Here is a 20,306-nt window from a genome sequence, read left to right as displayed (position 1 = left end):
CTTGATGTATGATTAACAATGATGAAAAAGTTTTTTGTTCTCTTTATGTCCTTTGTTGAAAAACTATGATAAATGTAATTAGAGATGTAAATAATGGCCACTAGATGGCATTAAGCAAAACAAAAAAGTTTGTATTAATTGAACACAGGTGAGAACAGGTGTGGTGGGTGGAGCCGCAGCCTTTATAAGGTTTGTTTTTAGAGTTGTATGTTAGACATGAATAAGGACATGGGTCCGAAACGTTGTCTGTTTTAAGTGGCAAAATAAAATAATGATGTTTTAATACAGTTGGTGGTGTAGCTATATCATTATTTTTGGACTGACTTCTTGGGACCTTGGTGCAGGTCCAATAGTTGGCACACCTGCAAACAAGCTGATTTATACCCTTGGTGCTTGTGCAATTCTTTGCTTTCTACAATTAAATATATCTCACAGATGTCAATCATTTGAGACTGATGGTCTCGTTTATATAATTTTCTAACACATTATTCATATAAAGACTCCTTTATTCTGTAAATGTAATTATTTTCTCCCCTATGTAAATCAAACATACAACTCCAAACACTGGCATATTAATATGCAACACTGGGGGTGCTTTGGTGGTGAATGGTTATGTAAACTGGTCAGTATGGGGATAGATCTGTATATTCCTGTGTGGTGTTTGAATTCTATCACATTGATATGACAGAAACTGAGGTGCACATATATAGAGGAAAAAAGGACAGCAGGAGAGCACTTCCAATCTGGGGCTTTTATAACTGGGATTTAGTAAATATTAGTTACAATAACATCCTTTTTGATGCTTCTATTTATAGAGTTTGTCCTCTTTAGAATAATTGTAAAAAAGGTTTGTACACTGTGTATATAAAGTTTATTTGTGTATAAATATGTGGTGTTTTGTGAAACCTGACTTTAATAAAAACATTTTTTCTACTTTCTACACATGTGAAAGGTTTCTTCCCTTGTGGATCCTTTCATGAGTTTTCAGATTACTCATATGTGTAAAACTTTTTCCGCACTCTGTACAAGGGAACGGCTTTTCCCCTGTGTGAATCCTTTCATGATATTTCAGATTACTCATTTGTGTAAAACTTTTTCCACACTCTGTACAAGGGAACGGCTTTTCCCCTGTGTGAATCCTTTCATGATATTTCAGATTACTCATTTGTGTAAAACTTTTTCCACACTCTGTACAAGGGAACGGCTTTTCCCCTGTGTGAATCCTTTCATGATATTTCAGATTACTCATTTGTGTAAAACTTTTTCCACACTCTGTACAAGGGAAAGGCTTTTCCCCTGTGTGACTCCTTTCATGATTTTTCAGACAATCCATTCGTGTAAAACTTTTCCCACACTCTGTACATGTGAACGGCTTTTCTCCTGTGTGAATCCTTTCATGTTTTTTCAGATCACTCTTTTGTATATAACTTTTTCCACACTCTGTACATGTGAACGGCTTTTCTCCTGTGTGACTCCTTTCATGATATTTCAGACAAACCATTTGTGTAAAACTTTTTCCACACTCTGTACATGTGAATGACTTTTCTCCTGTGTGAATCCTTTCATGTTTTTTTAGAGCACCCTTTTCTGTAAAACATTTTCCACACTCTGTACATGTGAACGGCTTTTCTCCTGTGTGAATCCTTTCATGTCTTCTCAGATCACTCTTTTGTGTAAAACATTTTCCACACTTTGTACATGTGAAAAGCTTTTCTCCTGTGTGAATCCTTTCATGCTTTTTCATATCACTCTTTTGTGTAAAACTTTTTCCACACTCTGTACATGTGAAAGGCTTTTCTCCTGTGTGAATCCTTTCATGCTTTTTCAGATCACTCTTTTGTATATGACTTTTTCCACACTCTGTACATGTGAACGGCTTTTCTCCTGTGTGAATCCTTTCATGTCGTCTCAGATCACTCTTTTGTGTAAAACTTTTTCCACACTTTGTACATGTGAAAAGCTTTTCTCCTGTGTGAATCCTTTCATGCTTTTTCATATCACTCTTTTGTGTAAAACTTTTTCCACACTCTGTACATGTGAACGGCTTTTCCCCTGTGTGACTCCTTTCATGATATTTCAGACAAACCATTTGTGTAAAACTTTTTCCACACTCTGTACATGTGAACGGCTTTTCTCCTGTGTGAATCCTTTCATGTCGTCTCAGATCACTCTTTTGTGTAAAACTTTTTCCACACTTTGTACATGTGAAAAGCTTTTCTCCTGTGTGAATCCTTTCATGCTTTTTCATATCACTCTTTTGTGTAAAACTTTTTCCACACTCTGTACATGTGAACGGCTTTTCCCCTGTGTGACTCCTTTCATGATATTTCAGACAAACCATTTGTTTAAAACTTTTTCCACACTCTGTACATGTGAACGGCTTTTCTCCTGTGTGAATCCTTTCATGTCGTCTCAGATCACTCTTTTGTGTAAAACTTTTTCCACACTTTGTACATGTGAAAAGCTTTTCTCCTGTGTGAATCCTTTCATGCTTTTTCATATCACTCTTTTGTGTAAAACTTTTTCCACACTCTGTACATGTGAAAGGCTTTTCTCCTGTGTGAATCCTTTCATGCGTTTTCAGATGATCCATTTTTTTAAACCAATTGCCACACTCAGGACATGTGTGTGGTTTCTCACCTGTGTGAATTTTGTAGTGTTCTAGTAGATGAGACTTCCATCTAAAGCTTTCCTCACATTCTGTAGATTTGAAAGGTTTATCCTTTGTATGAATCATTTGGCTAGACTGTAGACTTTTCCCTTCTTTAATATGTTTTGAAAACTGAATGAATGTGTGTGGTTTATCCTCGGGGATAATAATTTTACTAGATAAGGCATAAATGTTGTCCTCTTGTTTGATGACTAAATTACTCTCTGTACATAATGATTGCTGCCCAGTTCCTGCCAATTCAACATCTCTTTTATATATGTGCTGTGATATCCCCAATGTTTGTGAATAGTCATTGGTGTCTAAGACTATTGGAGTTTGCGGTATCATTCTGATGCTTCCTGTAGTGAAGGAGGGATATGAACTATTCACATGTTTGTCTACATAAAAAGAAATGGAATAAAGAAAATAAGACTGTTTATTCTTTATAATATAATCTCACGCAAAACTACTTATATATGTCTAACTCTTATAAGGCATATAAAACAGTTTTACTTGAACTGACAATGTACAACTATACATGATAATTTGGTGAGGATAAATATGTAAGAATACCACATCAGACCTTGATGGATTATATGATCCTTTTATATAATTACATTTCTATGAGTTAAGTATTGTAAGTGCACCCGGTTTTGGATTATGCAATTTTCCTTTGAGTATCTATGTTTCTTTATGTTCAACACTAACGCCTGGTCTCTGTCTAAAACAACATAAAGGGTCCAAGAGAGACCTATATAGCTGAAATAGGAGATTAAAAATGAGGAATACGAACACTAATGTACAACACTAATCAGATATGCTGTAAATATTTGATGTATTCCTTTCATTTTGGTTTATGTATTTATATAATGACTGCATTTTTTATGTGTTTTATAATGTTCATAAATTGGATATCTTTAAATAATATACTTACAATTTGTTATCCTCATATAAAATTTAATATATAATATTCAATCAATTAAACATCAAACATGTGAATTTGTCCCAAAAACATTTTATTTTTCGTCTATGCATATAAGAGAGTTTAAATTTGTTTTTTATATTCCCTTTGGACAGCTAACGTACTACAGTTACACTTTGACTTCTAATGGTTTCAAACCTCGCAATGTCAAGCTTTCTAAAATTTTAATTCATATGTTCACACCATTCACACACACTCTTTGGCCACAGTTTACTCCAAATCTCTATAAAAAAAACTTTACAAAATTATTTATATTTGGGCTAATGACAACTTTAAAAATATAAAAATAAAATTATATAAAAAAAACTTTGAAAAATACTCCAGAATGAAAATATGAATATATATATATATATATATTATATATATATATATATATATATATATATATATATATATATATATATATATATATTCTTCAACAAACTACAAGAGGAGAACAAGGATCATCAAAAATTTCTTAAGGCCCTGTATAGATAGGGAATCAAGCACTCTTTTTTTATAAAAACCTCGGACCTCAATTGTGGACACCTCCAGAATCAGATAAGTGCATGCTTATGGTTTAACATAGGAATATATCTGCTTTCACTTGCAATATGGGGGGTTAGCCTGGACTGACTCCCACTGCTCATTTGGCTTGTTTGCTGTTTTCACACAACATCTTCAGCAATAAGAAGTGCTATGCTTTACTAACACGCATGCAGCTTTGGCAGCACTTATCCCATTTTGCATACCTTGGACTTATGCTAAGTCTGGCTGAAGACAATACCGCTATATGTGGAAAATCATCCTGGTGTGATTTGGTTGTTTTCTTCAGCAATACACTCTTGTGAGAATTCTATCTCAATATATGCAGGCATCTCTATGTAAACTGCTGTGTTTCTATGTAACTGCTGTACTGAGGCAATTCATTATGGAGGATGTATTACTATGTTCCACTATCTATCTTATTGCTAATAACCATTGCAATAGTTATTCTTCATACTTGCATGTAACTCACTATCTATCCTATTGCTAATAACCATTGCAATAGCTATTCTTCATACTTGTATGTAATTCTTTGTAATTGTTGCTATACTGCCATTATTGTTGTTCCTGAAATCTTTACAAAGCACCTATCACTGCTTAGATCCCTATAAATTTACCTGTCCGGTAATTATCCCTTGTATTGACTTGGGTACCGTGTACAGCTTGGGTGTAGCAGTGTACTAGGTGTCTTTGGATTGTATTTTTGCCAATATTATGATTATGATGTGCACATCTTCAGGGTTTTAATTGGCCACATGTACTATATTGTTTGTTCAACATACTTCACTTTGTGTTGCTAACATATACCCGAGGCCAGCGCACAACTGGCCTATTGCTATGTTTGGACAGTTAGGATTTACTTCTTTCTGTACTATTAATAAATTATTTTTTGTTCTCAGTGATTGTACTGGTCAGAGATTCATTCCATTTGTTTAATTTAGCTACACTTTTGAGCTATTTTTTATAAAAAAAAAAGAGAGCTTGATTCCCTATCTATACAGGGCCTTAAGAAATTTTTGATGGTCCTTGTTCTCCTCTTGTAGTTTGTTGAAGAATAATTTTTTTATAGGGTCTGCACCACATTAAAATTATAATCTAGCATAAAATTAATGTTTTCTAAAGTTTGATAAAAAAATTTTTGGGAAAAAGACACATTTATAGTAGCCATTTGTCCTGTACCCTTTTTGGTATATATATATATATATATATATATATATATATATATATATATATATATATATATATATATATATATATATATATATATATATACACACACAGGTGGCCCTCGTTTTACAACGGTTCAATTTACACCGTTTCAGAATAACAACCTTTTTTTCCAGTCACGTGACTGCTATTGAAAAGCATTAAGCAGTGCATTTATTAAAATAGCCAGTAGGTGGAGCTGTCCGCTTGTGTTGCAGCAAAGCCAAGCAAGCTGAAATTAATCAGTTTAACCAGACCTGAGCTATGGAGCAGATTTCAAAGGAACAAGATCTTCCTGTCTATAAATCAGTCCAGATTGGAATGCATATAAATAACTATTTGCAGAAAAATGCAAGTGAAGTCTGTGTTGTGTGATTATTTTTTATTGTTTCTTAATTTTCCAAATGTGCAATACATATTATACATCACATATGTACCTGAAATAGTAACAGAAAAACAACAACCATACATGTTGTGTGATTATTTTATTAGGTTTATAATGCTGTTTAACATTTAAAGTCTTCATTTCAAAGCTTTAAATATAATGTATTAGGTGTTACTTTTGACAATTTTGAGAGGGGCCTGGAACCTATCTCCCTCACTTCCCATTGACTTACATTATAAACTGGGTTTCAATTTACAACCATTCCTTCTGGAACCTAACCCCGGCGTAAACTGTATATATCTATCATACAATTATATCTTGTTACAATATATGTTTCCCGCTAAAGTGTAGCGGTACTATAATATCACTGTTCTTAAAGTGTCCCAAAATGGTTATGTTATTAACCTTTAGTCTTTTATAAGCCATATTCTTTAAAGTATTATACCTTTTTGTAATTCCAATTTGTTTCGTACTTTGGTGTAAACAGAGAGGCTTTCTTACCTCTCCTCCTTGTGTGTTTGGGATAGTGAGTCTAACCTTGTTACTCTTTCCCTTGTCGTACTGGGCTTCCGTAAAGACGATTTCCTCTAGGAGTTTCCCCGCTGTTGTTTGTTAGCGTGACATCACTCTATATCAGCACCTGATATACTTGCGCAAGTATTCCTCATTTTCTCCTCCTCTGGTCGGTCTCCCGTTCTCATAGCGGATATCACTCTGCTCTTGAGTACTCTGTACGCAGAGCTATAACTGTTATCCAGATATTTTTGCCCCTTGTCAGGTTCTCTGTTACGGAAGGTTTCCAGTGCCTTGTTGCTAACTTTTGCATCTCTCACTCACAGTTCTACGCGTTTCACCCTTCTATAGGGCTTTGTCAAGAAACTGTGTGTTTGGTAGACTCTCTTTAAATCCCCCGCTCTCTCTTCTGATTGGACCCTTGTATTTAAAGGGATATATCCCCACAAAGTTTCTCGGATTTTTTGCTCTTCTATATTGTCCCAAAATCTTCATTTCTTAATTGTTTTATTATTCTTCCAAGCTAGGATCATTGAATTCATGTATTTATAAAGTTATATTCAAAATATTTTCACAACTATTATATAAAAAAGCGGGTGTTATTAAAAAATAAAATTTAGGATCATAAAAAACGGTTGAGTCATTGCCCATAAGTTGAGTCATTATGTTGCCCTTCTATTTAAAAATATTCCATTAATTTATTGTTAAAGTCATTATTCTAATTCATGCTTTTTATATTAGAAATGGACTTATATCCAGTTCTGAATTTAACCCATTGGGGTACAGTGTATTAAAATTATAAATAACCTCTGCTTCTCTTCTCAGTAATTTATTTTCAAAGTCACCCCCCTCCAATTCCCTTGCACTTTGCATAAGCCCCAATATTTTAGATCTTTTGTGTTATTATTGTTTGTCTCTAAATTGTTGATACAAGTGAGTCTCTAGCTTACCTTTCTCTATATTCCATAGATGCTCTCTTATCCTATCCCTGAGAATACTTGTTGTTTCCCCCACATAGATTAAATTACATGTACATTGTAACATGTACACTACTCCTTTATTACTACAGCTGATTGTAACTCTTATCTCATATTCTTTATCTGTGCCTGGAATTGGAACCTTTTCCTTTTTAGTGCTATACCTACAGGCTTTACAAGTCACACATGGAAAAAAACCTTTCATATCGTCTCCCCATAAATCTCTGTCTTTGTTCTTTCTATTTCCTTTCTTTCTTTTAAACTCACTTGGAGCTATTAGTGTCTTAAAATGATTTGTTCTTTTAAAAACTATTCTAGGATATGGGGTAATTTATCTACAATTATAGGATCATTTTTTAGTAAATGCCAATGTCTTTTTTATAATTTTACTTATCTCACCATGATTTTCACTATACTCAGTCACAAACGGGACATTACACTGGTCACCTTCTGGATCGTTCTTTCTTTTATATTCTAGTAGGGACTCTCTTTTGGTGTTCCTTGCTCTTATAATGGCATTACTGATATTATTTCCATTATATCCTCTTTGTTTACATTTATTTTCTAATACTGTAATTTGTTCCTCAAAATTACTTAACCTAGTGCAATTCTTCCTAATTCTAAGACACTGCCCTACATGTATATTTTCTTTCCATTTGTGGTATTGACAACTGGATGCATCGATGTAATTGTTAGAATTAGTGGGTTTAAAGTGTGTTTTGGTTATTGGCCCTTCTTTATCGCCTATTATGTCTAAATCTAAAAATGTTATCATTTCTCTGCTTATATTGTACGTAAAGGTAACATCTCTATCGTTACTGTTCATTATCCGAAAAAAGTCTTCTAAAGATTTGTTATTGCCTCTCCAAATTATGATAATATCATCTATGTACCACTTGAAAAGTACAAGATTCGCACCGAGCTCTGCAAAATGGCGGAACCTCTGTTCCCAATCTCCCATAAACAGGTTCGTATAGCTCGGTGCGAATCTTGCACCCATAGCGGTCCTCTCTATCTGTAGATAAAATTTATTATCAAAAGAGAAATAATTATGTTCAAGGATAAAACGGATGCTCTCTAGTAGGAACTCTTTTTGTTCTACAGGTATATCTTCATCCCTTGATATAAAACTTTCCACTGCTTCTATAGCCCAAATTATGGTTTATGTTAGTATATAGTGACATTACGTCACATGTGGCCATTATGAATCCTTCTTCCCACTTTATATTTTGTAATAATCTAAGTTTAATATAAGCATATTCTTTCTCCTTCAAGATACCTTTCCCTTTATCTAGAATCCAAATTAATTTCTCTACGTATTTCTTTGTTGGATCTAATTCCAATTTCTTGTAGGTTTTTCTGTCCTTCAATAGCCTCTCTGCTTCTAACCTATATTTTACACTATCCATAACTACGACTCCTCCCTTATCCGCCATTTTTATAGTAATCTTATCATCATTCTGAAGTTCTTTTAGTATATCTTTCTTTTTTATTTAAATTTCTCTTAACTTGAATTCTTGATTGGTTGCTTTTCTGTAAATCAGCTAGAACCAATTTTTCAAAAGTTTCAAGGTTACTCCCCCTATCATAGGTAGATCATGGTTTTAGTGTGGTATGTTTATATTTTGCCTCAACCTGTATATCTTGATTTCTTTGTATATATTTATCTACAGGATTTTTAAGAAAAAATAGGTGAGATTCCTACATATGTCCTAACATTAATGTGTGTCTTAAATTTGTTCATGGGTTTTGATGGTGCAACAGATAGTCCTAATCCTAGGACTTTTTCTTCTTCCTTGTTTAGATCTCTCTCACTTAAATTAAAAATCCCTTTATTACTTGGCCCTATTTCTGTCTTTTTGCTTCCATTTTGTCTCCTTCCTTCTCTGACTCCTCTATTGGTCTTTTACTTAATCTTGGTGTTCTTTCTTCTCTTATCTGTTCTCTTAGTTTTTTTGATGTGCCCTCTCTTGGAGGGTTTTGTTCTAAAAAAAGCCTTCTCTTCTTTAGTTAATTCAATCTCCCTTCATTTACACTATTGAGGGGGTTAAATCTATTATGGGTGGGGGCATCCCATTGTCTGTTTTCACACCTTTTATCTTCCCATTTATATTGGTGGTAACTTCTCTCATATTGTGGATTCTCTCTATCTTCTCTTGTATAATTTCTTTCATAATCATTTCTATATCCATTATACTTCTGGTTGCCTCTCCATTGATTATTCTCCCTCCTCCCATTATGTTGATAGTCTATATCCCGGTTGGGGTATCCCCACCTTTGGTTTTGGTTCCAATAATTATTTCTAGGATAATATCTACTTCTATTTTCCCTTTCAAAGGCCTAGATTTGGAGTTCGGCGGTAAAAGGGCTGTTAACGCTCCGCGGGCTTTTTTCTGGCCGCACCATAAATTTAACTCTGGTATCGAGAGTTTAATCAAATGCTGCGTTAGGCTCCAAAAAAGGAGCGTAGAGCATTTTTTCCGCAAATGCAACTCTCGATACCAGAGTTGCTTACGGATGCGGCCGGCCTCAAAAACGTGCTCGTGCACGATTCTCCCATAGGAAACAATGGGGCTGTTTGAGCTGGAAAAAAACCTAACACCTGCAAAAAAGCAGCGTTCAGCTCCTAACGCAGCCCCATTGTTTCCTATGGGGAAACACTTCCTACGTCTGCACCTAACACTCTAACATGTACCCCGAGTCTAAACACCCCTAACCTTACACTTATTAACCCCTAATCTGCCGCCCCCGCTATCGCTGACCCCTGCATATTTTTTTTAACCCCTAATCTGCCGCTCCGTAAACCGCCGCCACCTACGTTATCCCTATGTACCCCTAATCTGCTGCCCTAACATCGCCGACCCCTATATTATATTTATTAACCCCTAATCTGCCCCCCACAACGTCGCCGACACCTGCCTACACTTATTAACCCCTAATCTGCCGAGCGGACCTGAGCGTTACTATAATAAAGTTATGAACCCCTAACCCGCCTCACTAACCCTATCATAAATAGTATTAACCCCTAATCTGCCCTCCCTAACATCGCCGACACCTAACTTCAATTATTAACCCCTAATCTGCCGACCGGAGCTCACCGCTATTCTAATAAATGTATTAACCCCTAAAGCTAAGTCTAACCCTAACACTAACACCCCCCTAAGTTAAATATAATTTTTATCTAACGAAATAAATTAACTCTTATTAAATAAATGATTCCTATTTAAAGCTAAATACTTACCTGTAAAATAAATCCTAATATAGCTACAATATAAATTATAATTATATTATAGCTATTTTAGGATTAATATTTATTTTACAGGCAACTTTGTAATTATTTTAACCAGGTACAATAGCTATTAAATAGTTAAGAAATATTTAATAGTTACCTAGTTAAAATAATAACAAATTTACCTGTAAAAACATAATTTATGCTTACCTGATAAATTCCTTTCTTCTGTAGTGTGATCAGTCCACGGGTCATCATTACTTCTGGGATATTACTCCTCCCCAACAGGAAGTGCAAGAGGATTCACCCAGCAGAGCTGCATATAGCTCCTCCCCTCTACGTCACTCCCAGTCATTCGACCAAGGACCAACGAGAAAGGAAAAGCCAAGGGTGAAGTGGTGACTGGAGTATAAATTAAAAAATATTTACCTGCCTTAAAAACAGGGCGGGCCGTGGACTGATCACACTACAGAAGAAAGGAATTTATCAGGTAAGCATAAATTATGTTTTCTTCTGTTAAGTGTGATCAGTCCACGGGTCATCATTACTTCTGGGATACCAATACCAAAGCAAAAGTACACGGATGACGGGAGGGATAGGCAGGCTCTTTATACAGAAGGAACCACTGCCTGAAGAACCTTTCTCCCAAAAATAGCCTCCGATGAAGCAAAAGTGTCAAATTTGTAAAATTTGGAAAAAGTATGAAGCGAAGACCAAGTTGCAGCCTTGCAAATCTGTTCAACAGAGGCCTCATTCTTGAAGGCCCAAGTGGAAGCCACAGCTCTAGTAGAATGAGCTGTAATTCTTTCAGGAGGCTGCTGTCCAGCAGTCTCATAAGCTAAACGAATTATGCTACGAAGCCAAAAAGAAAGAGAGGTAGCGGAAGCTTTTTGACCTCTCCTCTGCCCAGAGTAAATGACAAACAGAGAAGACGTTTGTCGAAATTCCTTAGTTGCCTGTAAGTAAAATTTTAGAGCACGGACTACATCCAGGTTGTGCAGTAGACGTTCCTTCTTTGAAGAAGGATTTGGGCATAAAGAAGGAACAACAATCTCTTGATTGATATTCCTGTTAGTAACTACCTTAGGTAAGAACCCAGGTTTAGAACGCAGGACTACCTTATCCGAATGAAAAATCAAATAAGGAGAATCACAATGTAAGGCTGATAATTCAGAGACTCTTCGAGCCGAGGAAATAGCCATTAAAAATAGAACTTTCCAAGATAACAACTTTATATCAATGGAATGAAGGGGTTCAAACGGAACGCCCTGAAAAACATTAAGAACAAGGTTTAGACTCCATGGTGGAGCAACAGTTTTAAACACAGGCTTAATCCTGGTCAAAGCCTGACAAAAAGCCTGGACGTCAGGAACTTCTGACAGACGTTTGTGTAACAGAATGGACAGAGCTGAGATCTGTCCCTTTAATGAACTAGCAGATAAACCCTTTTCTAAACCTTCTTGTAGAAAAGACAATATCCTAGGAATCCTAACCTTACTCCAAGAGTAACCTTTGGATTCACATCAATATAGGTATTTACGCCATATCTTATGGTAAATCTTTCTGGTAACAGGTTTCCTAGCCTGTATTAAGGTATCAATAACTGACTCAGAAAACCCACGTCTTGATAAAATCAAGCGTTCAATTTCCAAGCAGTCAGCTTCAGAGAAGTTAGATTTTGATGTTTGAAGGGACCCTGTATCAGAAGGTCCTGTTTCAGAGGTAGAGACCAAGGTGGACAGGATGACATGTCCACCAGGTCTGCATACCAAGTCCTGCGTGGCCACGCAGGTGCTATTAGAATCACTGATGCTCTCTCTTGTTTGATTCTGGCAATCAATCGCGGAAGCAACGGGAAGGGTGGAAACACGTAAGCCATCCTGAAGTCCCAAGGTGCTGTCAGAGCATCTATCAGGACTGCTCCTGGATCCCTGGATCTGGACCCGTAACGAGGAAGCTTGGCGTTCTGTCGAGACGCCATGAGATCTATCTCTGGTTTGCCCCAACGTCGAAGTATTTGGGCAAAGACCTCCGGATGAAGTTCCCACTCCCCCGGATGAAAAGTCTGACGACTTAAGAAATCCGCCTCCCAGTTCTCCACTCCCGGGATGTGGATTGCTGACAGGTGGCAAGAGTGAGACTCTGCCCAGAGAATTATATTTGATACTTCCATCATAGCTAGGGAGCTTCTTGTCCCTCCCTGATGGTTGATGTAAGCTACAGTCGTGATGTTGTCCGACTGAAACCTGATGAACCCCCGAGTTGTCAACTGGGGCCAAGCCAGGAGGGCATTGAGAACTGCTCTCAATTCCAGAATGTTTATTGGCAGGAGACTCTCCTCCTGACTCCATTGTCCCTGAGCCTTCAGAGAATTCCAGACGGCACCCCAACCTAGAAGGCTGGCGTCTGTTGTTACAATTGTCCAGTCTGGTCTGCTGAATGGCATCCCCCTGGACAGATGTGGCCGAGAAAGCCACCATAGAAGAGAATTTCTGGTCTCTTGATCCAGATTCAGAGAAGGGGATAAGTCTGAGTAATCCCCATTCCACTGACTTAGCATGCACAGTTGCAGTGGTCTGAGGTGTAAGCATGCAAAGGGTACTATGTCCATTGCCGCTACCATTAAGCCGATTCCCTCCATGCATTGAGCCACTGACGGGTGCTGAATGGAATGAAGGGTGCGGCAAGCACTTTGAAGTCTTGTTAGCCTGTCCTCTGTCAGGTAAATCTTCATTTCTACAGAATCTATAAGAGTCCCCAGGAAGGGAACTCTTGTGAGTGGAACGAGTGAACTTTTCTTTTCGTTCACCTTCCATCCATGTGAACTTAGAAATGCCAGCACTAACTCTGTATGAGACTTGGCAGTTTGAAAGCTTGAAGCTTGTATCAGAATGTCGTCTAGGTATGGAGCTACCGAGATTCCCCGCGGTCTTAGTACCGCCAGAAGAGCACCCAGAACCTTTGTGAAGATTCTTGGAGCTGTAGCCAATCCGAATGGAAGAGCCACAAACTGGTAATGCCTGTCTAGGAAGGCAAACCTTAGGTACCGATAATGATCTTTGTGAATCGGTATGTGAAGGTAAGTATCTTTTAAATCTACAGTGGTCATGTACTGACCCTCTTGGATCATAGGTAAAATTGTCCGAATAGTCTCCATCTTGAACGATGGAACTCTTAGGAATTTGTTTAGGATCTTTAAGTCCAGGATTGGTCTGAAAGTTCCCTCTTTTTTGGGAACCACAAACAGATTTGAGTAAAACCCCTGTCCCTGTTCCGATCGTGGAACTGGATGGATTACTCCCATTAACAAGAGCTCTTGTACGCAGCGTAGAAACGCCTCTTTCTTTGTCTGGATTGTTGACAATCTTGACAGATGAAATCTCTCTCTTGGAGGAGAGTATTTGAAGTCCAGAAGGTATCCCTGAGATATTATCTCTAGCGCCCAGGGATCCTGAACATCTCTTGCCCAAGCCTGGGCGAAGAGAGAAAGTCTGCCCCCCACTAGATCCCGGATCGGGGGCCCTCAATTCATGCTGTCTTAGGGGCAGCAGCAGGTTTCCTAGTCTGCTTGCCCTTGTTCCAGGACTGGTTAGGTTTCCAGCCTTGTCTGTAGCGAGCAACAGCTCCTTCCTGTTTTGGTGCAGAGGAAGTTGATGCTGCTCCTGCTTTGAAATTACGAAAGGAACGAAAATTAGACTGTCTAGTCTTGGCTTTGGCTTTGTCCTGAGGCAGGGCATGGCCTTTACCTCCTGTAATGTCAGCGATAATCTCTTTCAACCCGGGCCCGAATAAGGTCTGCCCTTTGAAAGGTATATTAAGCAATTTAGACTTAGAAGTAACATCAGCTGACCAGGATTTTAGCCACAGCGCCCTGCGTGCCTGAATGGCGAATCCTGAATTCTTCGCCGTAAGTTTAGTAAGATGTACTACGGCCTCCGAAATGAATGAATTAGCTAGTTTAAGGACTCTAAGCCTGTCCGTAATGTCGTCCAGAGTAGCTGAACCAATGTTCTCTTCCAGAGACTCAATCCAGAATGCCGCTGCAGCCGTGATCGGCGCAATGCATGCAAGGGGTTGCAATATAAAACCTTGTTGAACAAACATTTTCTTAAGGTAACCCTCTAACTTTTTATCCATTGGATCTGAAAAAGCACAGCTATCCTCCACCGGGATAGTGGTACGCTTAGCTAAGGTAGAAACTGCTCCCTCCACCTTAGGGACCGTTTGCCATAAGTCCCTTGTGGTGGCGTCTATTGGAAACATTTTTCTAAATATCGGAGGGGGTGAGAACGGCACACCGGGTCTATCCCACTCCTTAGTAACAATTTCAGTAAGTCTCTTAGGTATAGGAAAAACCTCAGTACTCGTCGGTACCCCAAAATATTTATCCAACCTACACATTTTCTCTGGTATTGCAACTGTGTTACAATCATTCAGAGCCGCTAACACCTCCCCTAGTAATACACGGAGGTTTTCCAGTTTAAATTTAAAATTTGAAATATCTGAATCCAGTCTGTTTGGATCAGAACCGTCACCCACAGAATGAAGTTCTCCGTCCTCATGTTCTGCCACCTGTGACGCAGTGTCTGACATGGCCCTAATATTATCAGCGCACTCTGTTCTCACCCCAGAGTGATCACGCTTACCTCTTAGTTCTGGTAATTTAGCCAAAACCTCAGTCATAACAGTAGCCATATCCTGTAATGTGATTTGTAATGGCCGCCCAGATGTACTCGGCGCTACAATATCACGCACCTCCCTCTGAGCGGGAGATGTAGGTACTGACACGTGAGGCGAGTTAGTCGGCATAACTCTCCCCTCGTTGTTAGGTGAAATTTGTTCAATTTGTACAGATTGACTTTTATTTAAAGTAGCATCAATACAGTTAGTACATAAATTTCTATTGGGCTCCACTTTGGCATTGCAACAAATGACACAGGTATCATCCTCTGAATCAGACATGTTTAACACACTAGCAAATAAACTTGCAACTTGGAAATACAATTCAATTAGAATAATATTAAAATGTACTGTGCCTTTAAGAAGCACAGAAGATCTATGACAGTTGAAAATTAATAAATTGAAACAGTTATAGCCTCAATCCTTGTAAACAACACAACTTTAGCAAAGGTTTAATCCCATTAGCAAAGATAACAAATTCTGAAAGCAGGAAACAAATTACAGAATAAACGTTTTTTATCTCAGTCAAACTATAATTCTCACAGCTCTGCTGAGAGAAATTACCTCCCTCAAAATAAGTTTTGAAGACCCCTGAGCTCTGTAGAGATGAACCGGATCATGCAGGGAATACAATGAGTTGCTGACTGAAATATTTGATGCAGTAAAAGCGCCAAAAAAACGGCCCCTCCCCCTCACACACAGCAGTGAGGGAGAACAGAAACTGTCAGAAAAACAGATTAAGTAACTGCCAAGTGGAAAAATAGTGCCCAAACATTTATTCACTCAGTACCTCAGTAAATGAAAACGATTTTACATTCCAGCAAAAACGTTAAACATAATCTCTAGTTATTAAACAGCTTTATGTATTTCTTACAGTGTAATTCTAGTGAAGTACCATTCCCCAGAATACTGAAGTGTAAAGTATACATACATGACATTATATCGGTATGGCAGGATTTTCTCATCAATTCCATTGTCAGAAAATAAAAACTGCTACATACCTCTATGCAGATTCATCTGCCCGCTGTCCCCTGATCTGAAGTTTACCTCTCCTCAGATGGCCGAGAAACAGCAATATGATCTTAACTACTCCGGCTAAAATCATAACAAAAACTCTGGTAGATTCTTCTTCAAACTCTGCCAGAGAGATAATAACACACTCCGGTGCTATTTTAAAATAACAAACTTTTGATTGAAGATATAAAACTAAGTATAATCACCATAGTCCTCTCACACATCCTATCTAGTCGTTGGGTGCAAGAGAATGACTGGGAGTGACGTAGAGGGGAGGAGCTATATGCAGCTCTGCTGGGTGAATCCTCTTGCACTTCCTGTTGGGGAGGAGTAATATCCCAGAAGTAATGATGACCCGTGGACTGATCACACTTAACAGAAGAAATAAATCCTAACCTAAGATATAATTAAACCTAACACTAGACTATCAATAAAATAATTAAATAAACTACCTACAATTACCTACAATTAACCTAACACTACACTATCAATAAATTAATTAAACACAATTCCTACAAATAAATACAATTAAATAAACTAGCTAAAGTACAAAAAATAAAAAAGAACTAAGTTACAGAAAATAAAAAAATATTTACAAACATAATAAAAATATTACAACAATTTTAAACTAATTACACCTACTCTAAGCCCCCTAATAAAATAACAAAGCCCCCCAAAATAAAAAATTCCCTACCCTATTCTAAATTAAAAAAGTTACAAGCTCTTTTACCTTACCAGCCCTGAACAGGGCCCTTTGCGGGGCATGCCCCAAGAATTTCAGCTCTTTTGCCTGTAAAAGAATAAATACAATACCCCCCCCCCAACATTACAACCCACCACCCACATACCCCTAATCTAACCCAAACCCCCCTTAAATAAACCTAACACTAAGCCCCTGAAGATCTTCCTACCTTGTCTTCACCATACCAGGTTCACCGATCCGTCCTGAAGAGCTCCTCCGATGTCCTGATCCAAGCCCAAGCGGGGGCTGAAGAGGTCCATGATCCGGTCAAAGTCTTCATCCAAGCGGGGCAGAAGAGGATCTTCCATCCGATTGAAGTCATCATCCAGGCGGCATCTTCTATGGTCTTCCATCCGGAGCGAAGCGGCAGGATCCTGAAGACCTCCAGCGCGGAACATCCATCCGGACCGACGACTGAACGACGAATGACTGTTCCTTTAAGGGACGTCATCCAAGATGGCGTCCCTCGAATTCCGATTGGCTGATAGGATTCTATCAGCCAATCGGAATTAAGGTAGGAATTTTCTGATTGGCTGATGGAATCAGCCAATCAGAATCTAGTTCAATCCGATTGGCCGATCCAATCAGATTGAGCTCGCATTCTATTGGCTGATCGGAACAGCCAATAGAATGCGAGCTCAATCTGATTGGCTGATTGGATCAGCCAATCAGATTGAACTTGATTCTGATTGGCTGATTCCATCAGCCAATCAGAAAATTCCTACCTTAATTCCGATTGGCTGATAGAATTTAACTTAGGGGGGTGTTAGTGTTAGGGTTAGACTTAGCTTTAGGGGTTAATACATTTATTAGAATAGCGGTGAGCTCCGGTCGGCAGATTAGGGGTTAATAATTGAAGTTAGGTGTCGGCGATGTTAGGGAGGGCAGATTAGGGGTTAATACTATTTATGATAGGGTTAGTGAGGCGGGTTAGGGGTTCATAAATTTATTATAGTAGCGCTCAGGTCCGCTCGGCAGATTAGGGGTTAATAAGTGTAGGCAGGTGTCGGCGACGTTGAGGGGGGCAGATTAGGGGTTAATAAATATAATATAGGGGTCGGCGATGTTAGGGGCAGCAGATTAGGGGTACATAGGGATAAGGTAGGTGGCAGCGATTTGCGGTCGGAAGATTAGGGGTTAATTATTTTAAGTAGCTGGCGGCGACGTTGTGGGGGGCAAGTTAGGGGTTAAGAAATATAATATAGGGGTCGGCGGGGTTAGGGGCAGCAGATTAGGGGTACATAAGTATAACGTAGGTGGCGGTCGGCAGATTAGGGGTTAAAAATTTAAATTGAGTGGCGGCGATGTGGGGGGACCTCGGTTTAGGGGTACATAGGTAGTTTATGGGTGTTAGTGTACTTTAGGGTACAGTAGTTAAGAGCTTTATGAACCGGCGTTAGCCAGAAAGCTCTTAACTCCTGCTATTTTCAGGCGGCTGGAATCTTGTCGTTAGAGCTCTAACGCTCACTTCAGAAACGACTCTAAATACCAGCGTTAGAAAGATCCCATTGAAAAGATAGGCTACGCAAATGGCGTAGGGGGATCTGCGGTATGGAAAAGTCGCGGCTGAAAAGTGAGCGTTAGACCCTTTAATCACTGACTCCAAATACCAGCGGGCGGCCAAAACCAGCGTTAGGAGCCTCTAACGCTGGTTTTGACGGCTACCGCCGAACTCCAAATCTAGGCCATAGTGTTGTCTGTTATTATAATTCTGTCTCCTATTCACTTGTTCCCATCCTTTCTTATTCATATTTTGAATTTCTGGATCTCTATTTACATTTGTTTCCTTTACAACTTCTAATGGTATATTGGTAGATTCATTAATATCTCTTTCAATTTTTTTGCATTTTGTTATTATAATCTCTTTTCTTAAGGTTTCTAAAAATTAATTGATCATTTTTTGCTTTTCTTTAAGTTTTTGATCCTCCTTCAAAGTCTCTAGTTGGCTTTTAATATTAAGTATTTCATTATCCATTTGTTCTAAACTTTCATTTCTAGATTTTTTAATTACCTTGATTAATCCTTTTGAGGCTTCCCTAAGAACCTCATCCCATTCTACTTGTAGACTTTCACTCAAATCAAAGGTACAATTCTTTTTAAATTTTAGACCTCTTGGGATAATATTTTTATCTAAATATTGTTCAAGAAAAATCATTTCTGTCTAAACTCTTTATTTAGTGCTTTCTCTAGATCTCCTACCAATTTCGTAACAAACACTAAATTATCTTCTTCATTGTGTTTTTGTAACTCTTTATGCGATAACTCAGACAATAATTTGTCTCTATATGAAAATATATCCATTTTACCTAGTATTGCTGCTATCACTTCTTGGAAGAAACAAAGGAACAAAAGTGAAGTAAGTTTTGAAATGAAGCGCTATACCAATCCCAACTTTGCCACTCAGTATAAACTACCTCCTTTCTAGATAGTCAAGGCTTAAACAATGGAAACAATAGTTTGAAGCGCTACAAGCTGTTGGGTAAAAATAAAATCTCCAACCTTAACTAATCCTACTCCTTTTCTGATCTCCCAGTATAATGACTGTATTTTTTATGTGTTTTATAATGTTCCTAAATTGGAGGTGAGGGCAGGGGAAAGTTGCAGGTGTTCCGAGTAATGAACCAGGTCAGGGGTTGAGGTCAGGCAGTTGTTGGACATGATCTGTCTAAAAGGACAGAGGGGGGAGTAGTATTTTTTACCCTCCTCCTCTGCTCAATGGAGGTTGCTCCATCTTTATAACGTCACTGACACAAATGTTCTTAAAGATGTAGATATAAATATAATAGTTTATATTTGTTTAATGAGCGATCTATTTTATTTTCCCAGTAATTAAAGTCAGCATAATATCCATTTTACTCACCTAACACATATGAGTTCATGCTGATAACAGGCTCCAATGTCTGTGCTCAGGAAGAAGGTTCCCTTATTCACTCCAGTTACATCAATACCTGATATCTCTCAGTGCTCTAAACGTGTCTGTAAAAAGTATATTACATGGTTCAAAGAGATAATAAATAATGCTTCTGATTAACTGTACGCATGTGATAATTAAAGGCACCACAAGCATTTAGTACTGTCATCTCATTGGGTGTTATAATTGCCCCTTAAATATGAATCTTCCCAGATCTATACAACATAATTGTAGAAAATCTATTTAAGTGGGCCATATCATAAGTTTACAAATATATAATAATCTTTGTTTTCTGTCATTTATATGAAACAATATTTTCTACTGAAAAAAATGTTAAAAAACATAAATTATGCTTACCTGATAATTTTCTTTTCTTCAGATGGAAAGAGTCCAAAGCTGCATTCATTACTTTTGGGAAATTAGAACCTGGCCACCAGGAGGAGGCAAAGACACCCCAGCCAAAAGTTTAAATACCCCTCCCACTTCCCTCAC

At 38.0% G+C, this 20,306-nt stretch overlaps 1 protein-coding gene across 1 annotated transcript; it reads right to left on the bottom strand.

Annotated features, from left to right (window-relative positions):
* Positions 1–485: 485 nt before the first annotated feature.
* LOC128659858 (oocyte zinc finger protein XlCOF6-like) lies at positions 486–19,980 on the bottom strand. The gene is made up of 2 exons (XM_053713433.1): positions 19,764–19,980; positions 486–3,048 (listed from the first exon to the last, which is right to left on the bottom strand). The coding sequence occupies exons 1-2, from the start codon at positions 19,780–19,782 to the stop codon at positions 938–940; spliced, it is 2,130 nt and encodes a 709-aa protein (XP_053569408.1). The 5' UTR covers positions 19,783–19,980; the 3' UTR covers positions 486–937.
* Between the last annotated feature and the right edge of the window lie 326 nt (positions 19,981–20,306).

The sequence above is a fragment of the Bombina bombina genome, chromosome 5 (assembly GCF_027579735.1).
Source record: "Bombina bombina isolate aBomBom1 chromosome 5, aBomBom1.pri, whole genome shotgun sequence".
Lineage (NCBI taxonomy): Eukaryota > Metazoa > Chordata > Amphibia > Anura > Bombinatoridae > Bombina > Bombina bombina.
The sequence above is the reverse complement of the archived record's forward strand: the minus strand, read 5'-3'. Positions and strand labels throughout refer to the sequence as shown.